This window comes from Chelonoidis abingdonii, chromosome 11 (genome assembly GCF_003597395.2).
Source record: "Chelonoidis abingdonii isolate Lonesome George chromosome 11, CheloAbing_2.0, whole genome shotgun sequence".
Classification (NCBI taxonomy): domain Eukaryota; kingdom Metazoa; phylum Chordata; order Testudines; family Testudinidae; genus Chelonoidis; species Chelonoidis abingdonii.
In genome coordinates this window covers 22820760-22832817 of record NC_133779.1, presented here as the reverse complement: position 1 = coordinate 22832817, position 12058 = coordinate 22820760, and the positions used below count along the sequence as shown (strand labels likewise).

The 12058-nt window shown below is 51.3% G+C and overlaps 1 protein-coding gene across 1 annotated transcript in view; it reads right to left on the bottom strand.

The window, feature by feature from the left end:
* Positions 1-11051, bottom strand: part of DNAH2 (dynein axonemal heavy chain 2) — a 148458-nt gene extending 137407 nt beyond the window's left edge. Inside the window, 6 exon segments of the mRNA XM_075071345.1 lie at positions 540-620; positions 1676-1786; positions 2516-2744; positions 3375-3545; positions 4731-4822; positions 10921-11051. Of these exon segments, the coding sequence (XP_074927446.1) occupies positions 540-620; positions 1676-1786; positions 2516-2744; positions 3375-3545; positions 4731-4822; positions 10921-11041 (805 nt within the window). The 5' untranslated portion in view covers positions 11042-11051.
* Positions 11052-12058: the final 1007 nt, after the last annotated feature.

Below are 12058 nucleotides of genomic sequence, written 5' to 3'. Positions count from 1 at the left end.
ACTATTAGCCAGGATGGGTAAGGAATGGTGTCCCTAGCCTCTGTTTGTCAGAGGGTGGAGATGGATGGCAGGAGAGAGATCACGTGATCATTACCTGTTAGGTTCACTCCCTCTGGGGCACCTGGCATTGGCCACTATCAGTAGACAGGACATTGGGCTGGATGGACCTTTGGTCTGACCCAGTTCGGCCATTCTGATGTTCTGTTCAGAGCCCTAGAGGGCCAGTGTGATGGTGTCTGCACAGAGAATGGCCGACACACTGTCTCCTGGCCACTGATGGCCTGGGCTCCTGCCCTGCAAGGTGCCAACTGAAGGTGTTGGAGAACAAAGAGACCAGGTGACCTCCTGGCCCAGGAAAGAGACAAAGGCAGAGGAGGGGCTGGAGAGTTTCAGTTTGGAGCTGGCTGAGGAAGGGGAGGGAAGCCCAGATTGGGACCCCTGGCCCCCAATATGGACCTGACTGAGGGGGTCCTGTTGTCTGTACCTACAAGCTCTGGTTTGGATTGTGTTCCTGTTGTCTAATAAACCTTCTGCCTTACTGGCTGGCTGATAGTTGCGGTGAATCGCAAGAAGCCGGGGGGGCAGGGCCTTGTCTCCCCCACACTTCTTGGCAGGAATATCTTGGGAGTTAAAGGTATGCATTAAAAACTGTGTTATGGCTTTGTTGTATATGTAATCATTTGTTTCCAGCATTCTTACTTTCTCTCATTTGCATCTCTGTTCTTTGATCGTAAACTAATTCTTGCTTTCACTATAAACATATCTAAGTGGGGTACGTGAAGCAGTTGGCGATTCGACGTTGAATCTCCCTGACTGGTGTGCACGAGTCCTTTAGGAGTAGCACACCTGACAGCTCTGTGAGCATTCGGTGAGCAGGTGCTGGGCACTCCACAGGGACGCTCGGTTCCCGTGTGCCTACTGCTAAGCTGTGCGGAGAGAGTGAGGCCGGCGAGGGCCCGGAAGGTGGAAGATCAAAGGCATTTGATGGCCTGTCTCCTGCTCTCTTTGGGTGATCTCTTTTGAGTGCTCCCCAAAACTTCTAGCTTTACTAACCCTTCCCCCCACAAAGTTCTGGCTGGGGACTAGGCAGGCATCACTATGCCCAAGTCAATACTAGAAAAGTTATTCTAACCACTCAGGTCATGAATAAACAGAGTGCTTTCCCCTCCCACTCGGAACCTGTCTCTCCCACATGGCAGGGCCTGGACTGACCCTGCCCAGCCTCACTTCCTCCAAGGTCATGAAATCAAGGCCCACTTTATGCCCTGATCCCCCGGAGGGGCACCCGAGGACAGGGCAGGGAGTCTGTCCCCAGGTTCTGGGGAATGCAGAGTCCCGCCACTGAGCCGCCCCAGCTCCTCGCCCCTGCTTAAAAGTTTTTACTGCCTGGTGGCTGCCGGCTCCTTGAAGAATATCTAAAGTGAAAGCTTAACCCTGACAAAGGATCCTCCATGCTCCGCCAAGCCTCTCAGAGATTGGTAATGATGGATGCAGCTCATATGCTGCTGGAGGTTAATTCACTTAGACTCCCCGCACTGCGATTCTCACCAGCTGCTCTGTCGAGTTTATCCCGCCGACCAACCCCTTTCTCATTACAGTGATCCTGTTATTGCTCCCCTCTCCCAGGTCAGGCAGCATGACGGCCCCCCGAGAGCCAGGCTCTGGAGTTACTCACTTTCCAGCCTCTGAACCAGCGCTTTATCCTTCACTACTACTTCGGGCTTCACGCTCAGGGCTTCAATGGGGATGTAGAGAACCGTGCGGCCCTTCATTTTCGAACGTGTATCTGGAGAAGGGAGAGACAGATGGAGCTGCTGGCCACAATCAAACCCTCTCTCTGGGTCCTCTCTCCTGCACTGGCTTTGGGGCTGAGGGGGAGAAGAGACGTCTTTTTTCTCTGGTTTTATTTTCTCAGAAGAATTGGAGAATGGCCCACGGTGCCTTTCACCTCTAGGGACCAGCTCCAATCAGGGAACACTGACAGGCTCAAAGAGGGTCAGTGAATGGGATACAAAGCCTTTCACCACTAAGGACCAATTCCACTCTGGCCCTTGATCAGTGGTGACAAAGATGAAGCGGGTGAGGTGGTACCTTCGGCTCTGTGGAGCTCAAAGACTTGTCTCTTCCCCATAAGAAGCTGGTCCAACAAAAGATATTACTTCACCCACCTGTATCTCTCATATGCTGGGACCAACACACACTGCAAACACCAGTGGTGCCAAACTCATTCTCCTCTGAAAGCCGGAAATCATAGAAGCATAGAATATCAGGGATGGAAGGGAACTCTGGAGGTCATCTAGTCCAACCCCCATTCAAAGCAGGACCAATTCCCAATGAAATCATGAATGGTGCTGTGCAAAATCCAGCCAAGCATCCCGTTTTGTAGTGGGGACATCATCGGAGTCTCCGGAATAGGAGAGCCCAGAGCAGGCCAACAAATGTGTAACAAGAAACTGGCCAGGTACCGACATCCTGATGGAGAGAACCAGACGAGGGCAAGCAGTGCTCACTCTACCTGTGAGAGAGGTCATGAAGTGGTATATTTCCGAGAAGAATTCATTCTTGATGCTCTCAGGCCAACTGGTGTTGTGGAAGAGGCGGGGGAGGAAGACGCTATTGAGAATTCGCATGAGGGAATCAATGTAGGGTCTCCGGACAGTGCCAAACTGCACTGTCTTCTGGAAATTCTCAGCGGTGATCTCGGCATTCTCATGGCGGATGAAGTAAGTCAGCTGTTTCTGCTCCTGTGAGGGCCAGCCAATGACAGGGTGAGGTTAATTAGCAGCGCACTTTGCCCTCTCATTGTATCTATGGGGGATGCGTCTTGTCCCCACATCCAACACGCAGAGTTAAAGCAATGGGCCACACGTGTGAAACATAATCAGAACAACGAAATGATAGTCATGAAAAAGATACGACAGGGATAAGCTGGCCTGGCTTCTGCACCTCTCTTACCTGTTAGAATTCCCTGAGCATCTCAGCCAAAGAGTGAATAAAGGAGAACGGGCTGACGTCATGTATTTAGCATTTCAAAAAGCTTTAGGCAAAATCCGTCCCAAAAGGCTTTTAAGGAAACTAAAATCTGGAGCCTGCAAACATTTATGCCCGTGCTTAATTTTATGAATGTGATGAGCCTGCCATGGAAGGCACCATGCTGAACCACCAGGGTCCCTTCCCCCTCAACATCCCCTGCAGCACAGCAACCCCTAGTGCTGGGGCATTAGGATCAGCAATAACTCATAGGTGAGAATGTCTCCAAGCAACTAGCCCCTGGTTAGCTCACGAGGCCAATAGGAAGGCAGCACAAACTGATACGACTGCCGCTCCTCCACGGGAACTCTTGTAGAATCTAGGCAGCACGGTGCCAAACAAACCTGATGTGGCATGGTCTGCTCAACCTTCAGTCCAGCAAACTCATCTATGTAGACGACGAGCAATTGCTTGCTGACATCCTTCAGAAAGAGATCCAGAGTTGCAGCGTGCTCTTCTGTCCACATGTCGTCCCTTAGGCCACTCAGGACCACCCGGCTTCGGATGCAGGGTTTCTGGGGAAAGAGGACAGGACAGCGACAGCTTTAGCAAAGCCAAAGAGAGATGTGGCAGTGGTTTCTATGAGGTGGACACCTGCTTCTCTCCGAATTGGACTGAAAGGTACAGGCACAGCCTTCCCATTTCACAGAGCGGGCCTGAGAATGGCCATCAAATGGGAGTGGATTCTCCTTCGCACCAACCTGCACTGCACTGGGATTGGATACCAGAAAGTGAAAGCCTCCTGATCTCATTGCAAATCCTCATTAGCCAATCGCTGTCCCCTGAGGCCCCTCAGGAATGTATAGGAGAGGCTAATTTGTCAAAGTAGTTGAAAGACAATCAAAGCTTCCATAGCTTTCTGGGCCACGCTGTTAGGCAACCTGATCCTTGCTGGGTAGGAGAAGGTAAGAGACAACAAAGGGCCAAAATGTAAGGAATGAAAGAAGCAAATTCTGAGCTAAGCAGAGCAGCTGTCTGGGTTTGGAAGGGTTTTTTTTAGAACAGACATTAAGCTTTGTCTCCATTTCTCATTCTCAGGACCGTCTAAAGAAAATCTGGGAATTAGGATCAAATTAAGGTAATGTCTTGCATGAAAGTTTAGAGCCAGATGTTACCTGCATTAATGTGACAAAACTCGATACTGTACCATGCAAGCACCCTCCTTCCATCTTTTCTGGTCGAGGCTGTGAATGAGGACGTGCCTGATGGCAGGTTAGAACACAGTTCAGACACGGTATCCCATTCCCTCCGAGTGACTGATCGGAGAGGGGAGGATGGATTAATGTTCATTGCCAGTAATCATCATCAGAATCACTTACGGTGCCATCGAATCTGCAAGTGCTTTGCAGCGTGAAATGCAACACTCAGAAGGGGGAACGAGGCAGCCATTTCACTGTTCCACAGGGAGTTTAAGACAGAAAATGAAGGTGGATTCCACATCCAACTGCAGTGGCAGCGGGGAATTTAGAGAGGTAAAGTGGGATCACCCGAGCTGGAAGCTGGCCAGGACATCGAGATAACATATTAGTCGTTCCATGTATAGGAAAGTCTTGTATTTGATGGCCATCCTTTCTCACCCCAGCCCCGTCATAGAGGCTGCGTCATCCTTTCATGATATTACTGAAAGGGAATGTCATATCCTCAAGCACAGCATGGGTGATACAATGGTCCACAAAGGACATCGGGGCCCTCTGACCTACCAGATCCACCTCTTTTTCTTCTGGGATGGTGACTGCACCCACGTCTGCCTCACCTTCTCCCTCGCCATCGCAAGGTCCAAGAGGACTGACTCCTTGGAGAAGACAAAATGTAAAGACACAAAAAATAAGGGGCTCTTCTCTGAGCCTTGACACTTTCCCTCTCTTTTAATGACTAGTGAGTTTAGCACGGGTGGAAGGTGTCAGCTCGACAGCCCCTGGAGAATGAATCATAGAAATGTAGGGCTGGAAGAGACCTCAGTAGGTCATCTAAGTCCAGTCCTCTGCATTATTCTAGACCACCTTGACAGGTGGCTGTCTAACCTGTCCTTAAAAACCTCTAGTGACAGAGATTCCACAACCTCCCTAGGCAATTTGTTTCAGTGCTTAATTAGGAAAAATTTCCTAGCTGGAAGGGTAATCTCTCTTGCTACAATTTAAGCCCATTACTTCTTGCCCTGTCCTCAGTGGATAAGAACAATTTATCACCCTCGTCTTTATAACCACCCTTGACACAGGTGAAGACCCCTCTCAGTCTTCTCTTCTCCAGACTAAACAAACCCAATTTTTTCACTCTTTCCTCATAGGTCATGTTTTCTAGACCTTTCATCATTTTTGTTGCTCTCCTCTGGACTTTCTCCAATCTGTCCACATCTTTCCCGAAGTCTGTACATCGAACTACAGCTGAGGCCTTCTCAGTGCTGACGGCCATGGCAGAATTACTTCTCACCCCTTGCTTACAATACTCCTGCTAATACAGCCCAGAATGATGTTTGCTTTTTTTTGCAACAGCGTTACCTGGCTGACTCCACCGCCTCCCTAGGGAACCCATTCCAGTGCTTCACCACCCTCCTCGTGAAAAAGATTTTCCTAATATCCAACCTAAACCTCCCACACTGCAACTTGAGACCATCACTCCTTGTTCTGTCATCCGGTACCACTGAGAACAGCCTAGATCCAGATCTAGATCCAGAATGGCTGCCAGATGGGAGCATTCAGTCACCACTGAGCCACCTTGGAAGTGGTGCCTTTGAGCTGAAAGCTTCTATATCCTGTTCCCCGATTTTGTGAAGCAACCCATCCGCCCTGACCTGAGGCCAAAATGGAAACAGCGCCCTTTATACGAAAGGCCCAGTGTCCTATTCCCTAAGCCAGCCAGACAGTTCTCATCAACCTGAAGCCAAACTGGAACTGGATATGAAAGTCCCCGTTATCCCATTCCCCAAACCCTCGAGCGAACAGTAAACCCTGAGCACAACAAAACAGCTTCATTAGTAACCGACTATTCCATTGTCACGGCACATGGGAAGAGAGACGAGGAAAAGGAAACAGGACCGTAAGAAGAGATGAAGGCTCACGGATTTTGGAGCACTTTGTGATGCGGGTTCCTAAAGCACTGTGAGCCTCCCTCGAGCCGAGTGACAAGGCCGCTTCATGAGCCTTTCTAATACATTAGGTTACGGAAGTGTGACGTACAGCTAAATGTTTCTGTTCCTGAACTTCGGCACCACAAACGCAACACGCTGTAAACCCAGCAGAGAGGGACCTCGGGGACACTTACAATGTTGTCACAAAGCGTGACAAATTAACCGTCAAGCTGAAACAGAAACTCTCTAATATCAACTCTTTAAATTAACTGTCCCCCACCCCCACCCCTTGCTCCTCAAATCAAATGCAGTGGGACACTCCACTGCCCATAACGAGCCATCATTTGTGTTTCAGTTACACCAGAATCCAGAGTGAGGCACCCTCTGCACATAGTGAGGGAATGAAGAACAGTCGCCTTCTGATTGGCCACAAATACTTTTCCTTAATATGAAACTGTTAACAAGCAAATGTATGGGTTGGTGAAAGGTGCCAGCTGGGCCTTCCCCAGACATGGAGTCCTTCATTTATCACCAAAGCTGGTACAGCTGGGCAGCAGCAGAGTAAACTCCCCCACACCTTCCCCAGTTCATACACTGTCCACATCAGTATGCTGCAGCCAGGGGAATCCCTTGTAGGGAAGACAAGAGTTTAGTCTACCTGGGCTAGATTTTAAAGGTATTTGGGTGCCTAACTCCCATAGATTTAAAATCGATGCCTATAGCGCATTTGGCCTTTGCGTCTCTGCCGAGGCTGCCAGCACCTGAGCAGACGGTGATGATAATTGTAATGTGGAACTGGCCTGAATTCATTTCACAAGTGGTAATCAAATGGCATCAGGTGGGTATGAATTGCAGCCACTCCTGACCCACGCCAGTTCTACACCCGTGACCCAGAGGTGGAAGAGACCAACCTCCATCTCGGCCCCGCCATGAGCTAGCGATCCCCACCCTTTAGCATTCCACGATCATGTATAAAAGCTGCTTTGGAATTTCTCTCAATCTGAATTCACGGCTAAACAACCAGCAGGCTAGAATCTCACTGAGCGATGTAGCAATCTGCTCACTCAAACAGACCCACCTTTGGTTCTGCATTTCTAGAGCATGAGCCCTAGTCACAGAATCAGGGAAGTGAGAGTTGGAAAGCTATCTTGCCCAGGTCCAGCACAGATCACCTCAAAACTCGGGAATTTCAGGTCTCGTCTAGGAGACCCCCACACCAGGTGTCCCAGTAGCAAACCTCCCTGTAAACATCTACATATCAGGTCTGAAATCTCTAGAGACTCAAATCCTAGGACTATGGTTTGCTCCTTCCACATTTCTGAGCCCAGGTAAAGTCTTGTTTGCTTCCCATGAAAGAGCCTGTGGGGTGCTTTTTGTAAGAGTCGGGATTTGCTCTGGTATCCTCAGCTAAAACGTTCATTCCTCCCACTCCTCTCTGCTGTGCTCTACTTAAGTGACTGCATTTCACAGGTGAAATTAAATCCAGAGGGAAGCAAGAGCCACACCTAGACATCATCGCTCCCAGTGCTAATTAACAATTTCCAGGGGCATAACTACCCCACCAGCGCAGAAAAAAGCAAAGACTAGAGGAAACCTGAAAACACCCCGGGAAAGATCCAAAACAATGAGTTAGACTATCACACTGGCAGATACTTCACTACCATAACAGGTGCAAAGCTGAGGCTGGTTCTCAACAAATACAGAATCGGTGACATAAACTAGATATGGAAACCTGGAGACACGGTTCCAAGCTAGAGAGAAGTGACGGTGCAAGCCAGCTTGACACAGGAGGAGAAATTGAGACAGAGAGACTTCCTACTGCGGCATCTGAAATAAGAGGGAGTACCAGAGAAATATCCTCAAACTATCAGGAATCACACACGACTTTTCATCCCAAAGCTAGAGCAGCTTTTCACTGCTCGGAGCTGAGGGAGAGTCTCCTTTCACCCAAGTGCTAGGGGCCTGAGCTTCTGGAGCAGGAGGAACTATGGGCCAGGGCAGGATTGTCCGCAGCCAGCTAGCCCATCCTGCTGCAACTACGCTGCTACTCTTAGCAGGCCAACTCAACTAAAGTTAGCTTGGGTATGCCACCACATGCCGCCATTGCCTCTCCTGACAGCTGTGCACACAATACCCCGAGTTCCAGATCTGCCTCTGCTGTGCGGCTCTGAGCCACCACCGTGCCCAGTGCAGGACCTCCTGGCTGTCACTAGCCATCACCTGTTCAAATCCAGGCGCCTCTAATACTCGCAGCCTCATTTTAGAAATTTGGACCCCGATCTTCAGAGGGGCTGAGAATCCCCAGCTCCTAACGGCACCAGCAGGCGTTGGGGGTGCTCTGCAGCTTGGAAAATCAGGCCCAGGGTGTCCTAATATAAGAACCCAAAAAACCGAGGGGCCACCTCTAAAGCGATGTTACCATGATCAGCTACCTAGACAAGATGGGTGAGGCAATACTGGACCAACTTCCGTAGGTGGGAGCAACCGGGGACAGACATGGCTACAAAAACGGCCAGGGGAGACAAACAGGCCAGGGGAAACAGCTGCCAACAGGGGAGGTCTGATGACTCAGGGTATGTCAAGGGGGACCAGCAGGCGGTCAGGCCATGTCTGGATGCTGGTGTTACAGACCTAATCTTTGCTGCCTTTCCTCTTGTCTTCTGTTTCATGCTCCCTTGTCCCTAATCAAACCCTCTGCACTGGCTGATAAACCCTCCCGCGGCTTTATCTCCCAGGGAGCCCGCCTGTGGAAGTGCTTCCCAATTCAGCCAGCATTCAGCTGCCTGACAGGGGATGTCATTTCACTGCCTGTCGCGGCAGACTGGATTGGAGCAGAAGCTCTGAGTGGAGCTGGCTTCGTGCACGTTACATTAGGCAGTGATGATCACTGGAACGTAAGAGCTAGCGTGAGCTCTGAAGAGCTGCTGCTGGAAATCCGGGTGGGTTACTGTGGTAACACACTGAAGGGAAACAATTTGAGGTGGGGGGAGCTCACAGACCTGGTTAAGATAAACATCTCCTGCTAGGAGTTTTAAATGATAAGCCTGAAGGTAGGAATGATTGAAAAGACAACATAGATCGGGGGTCCGACACTGAGAGACAGAGTTTTTTACCTCTAGCGCATCAGTTCCAGTATTGTCTCTCACGTGGGTTTGGGGGGGCAAGGAATGGGATAGAGGGCCTTTCACCTCTAGGCCACTGGTTCTGATCCAGCCCCACACGGGGAGCGCTGGCTGGCTCTTGGGAGGCAGGGAGTGGGACATGGGGCCTTTCACCTCTAGAGCAGTGACTGCATCTGGCACCACGTCAGAGATGATTGGTCAGTTTAGGGAGTGGGATGAAGAGCCAACCACATCTGTAATCCAGCCCCAGGTTGATGGCTTTTTTACCAAACCCCCCCAAATATTATAACTATTGTAACGGCAGCTGGGGCTTCAGGGTGCCCATAATGAACAAGACTAGCAGCTGTCTTCAGCTGGCCTGTATCTGGAATTGGGTGAAGGGTCGGGCTGCACTTTACTCCCTATATCAGGAGGCCATGAAGTAACACTGGTTTTGATTTAACAAGGTGAGGCCTAACTGGACATTTTTCTGTCCGGTGTAACATCCCACCCTCACAGCTCCAGCAGTGTAGACAGCACCCAGATTGCTGCCTGGGGTTTAGCCAGCATCTCCTGTGGACCTGTAGTTACACCACCGCACTAGGACCCACGAGACCCGGCGTCTATTCCTGGCTCTGCCTGAGATGTGCTGTATAGCCGCTGGCGAGCTCCCGTGCCTGTGTTTCATTCTCATCCTTTGTCTAGCGAGACTGTTAGCTCTGCGACAGAGACTATCCCTCACCGGGTGTTTGTAGGATGCATCACTGCAGGTGCTACCGTCATCAGAACAGACTTGCTGAGAGCTGTTTAAATCAGCAGTTTGCCACCTTTTTTCATTTGCGGGCCCCTGAACATTTTGGTATGGAGGTGCGGCCCCCTTTGGAAATGATAGACAGTCTGCAGACCCCCACAGACCACAGGTTGAGAACCATTGTTCTATGGGAACAACCACCTTTCACAGACCCCTTAGATATAGTCTGTGGACCTCCAGGGATCCGGGGACCACAGGTTGAAAACCACTGGGTTAGATGAATTTTATGGTGACTAAAATGCCCAAACCCTGTCCAGGACAATGCTGGCACAAGAATAAAAGGGAGAAAGAAAGAAATCTAGGCTGCAAATGAGAAGAAGGTTTCTAACTCTAACTCGACCTTCCTCCTGTGGTTTCCTCATCTGGAGCGGGGCAGATTTGAAATATCTGTCTCCTAGTGGGGTCTAGGTGCCTGGGCTAGGCACAACCCAGGTCTGAGGTTCTCATGGTGCGGGAGGTTTAGAGAGAGGTTCTGGAATAGCCCCGCAATAGGAATAGTGGGGGGCAAACAACTAGTTTGAAGCTGGAGCTTGTTAAGTTTAAACGGGCTATGACAGGGTGACCAGGGACTGGACTCCATGACCCAGGAGGACCTTGTCAGTCCTGTGTACAAGGGTGGAGCTGCAATGGTCAAAACAATGATGGGGAATCTGAAGGGCCTGCAGCTCTCACCACTTGAAAACCAGGCCCTAAGAGAGTAGTGTAGACGAGGCCCAAGAGGCTGCAGTCTGGCCAGATGTCTAGTTACTGACATGACCTTTGCACCCGGGTTTGGTCCAAAATAGGGTGTATAGAGCTAGTGGCCAGATTTGCTGAGGTGCTGAGCACTTGTGTCCCCCAGGAAGCCGCGGGGCACTCAGAGAGTTGGATCATATGAGCAGCAGGCACCGCTAGAGAAGGGTTTGGGGAAATACCAGTCTCCTCTGGGGGTGGTGACGGCAGACCCACTTCACTATCCGATACCAAGGAGGGTCCCCGCACAGCACTTTTGCGCTGCTTTTTGTCCCCGGGCGTGCCACGGCGGCGAGCACTCATTGTTCACCAATGGCTCTGTGAAAAAAACAAACCTGTATTTAGGAAACCGACTGCACAACCAGAAGGAAAAACAGTCTAACAGAGCAGGCGGGACAGTCAAGGTCCTATTCCCAGCTCTGGGAGGGCAGTGGGAGCTAGAGGATTAGAGTGGAGCTGGGGGCTGGGATCCAGGACTCCTGGGTTCTCTCCCCGGTTCTGGGAGGGGAGTGGGGGCTGGTGGTTGGAGCAGGGGGGGCTGGGAGCCAGGACTCCTGGGTTCTCTCTCCGGTTCTGAGAGGGCAGTGGGGGCTGGTGGGTTAGAGTGGGGGGGGCTGGGACCCAGGACTCCTGGGTTCTCTCCCTGATTCTAGAAGAGGCGTGGGGTTCCACTGCCCCTCCCGCACCTGCAGCTCCCTTCCCCCACAGCTATCCCCACCTGCCTCCTTCCACTTCTCTGCCCACCTCTCCCCCAGCTTCCCTATCCACCTGTCCCTTCCCCCACCTACTCTCTCCCTCTGCAGCCTATCGACTCCCCTCACTTGCCCTCTCCCTCACACCTACCTCTCCCTCTGCAACCTGCCCCTCACCTCACCTCCACACCCACCCCTCCCACCTGCCCCTTCCTCCACCATGCCTCCCCCACCTCTTCACATCTGTCCCTCCCCTCACCTTGCTCCCTTCCTTCAACCTGCCCATCCCCACACCCTTTCCACCTGTCCCTTCCCCAGATACCCCTCCCACCTGGCCCTCCTCTCCCCCAGCTGCCCCTTCCTTCAACCTGCCCCCTCCCCCCACATATTTCCGCCTCCCCTTCATATCTGCCCCTCCCAACCTGCTCCCACCACACACTTCCCCCTCCCCCACAGCTATTCTCTCCTTCAATCTTCTCCCACCCCTTCACATCTGCCCCTACCCCCACAGCTCCAGCTGCCCCTCCTTCAACCTAACTTCCTCCCTTCCCCTGCTCCTTCCTCCATCTTCAACTTCATTGGCCTTCTCCTTTGCAACCTGCCCTCATCTCACTACCTGCCTGCTCCA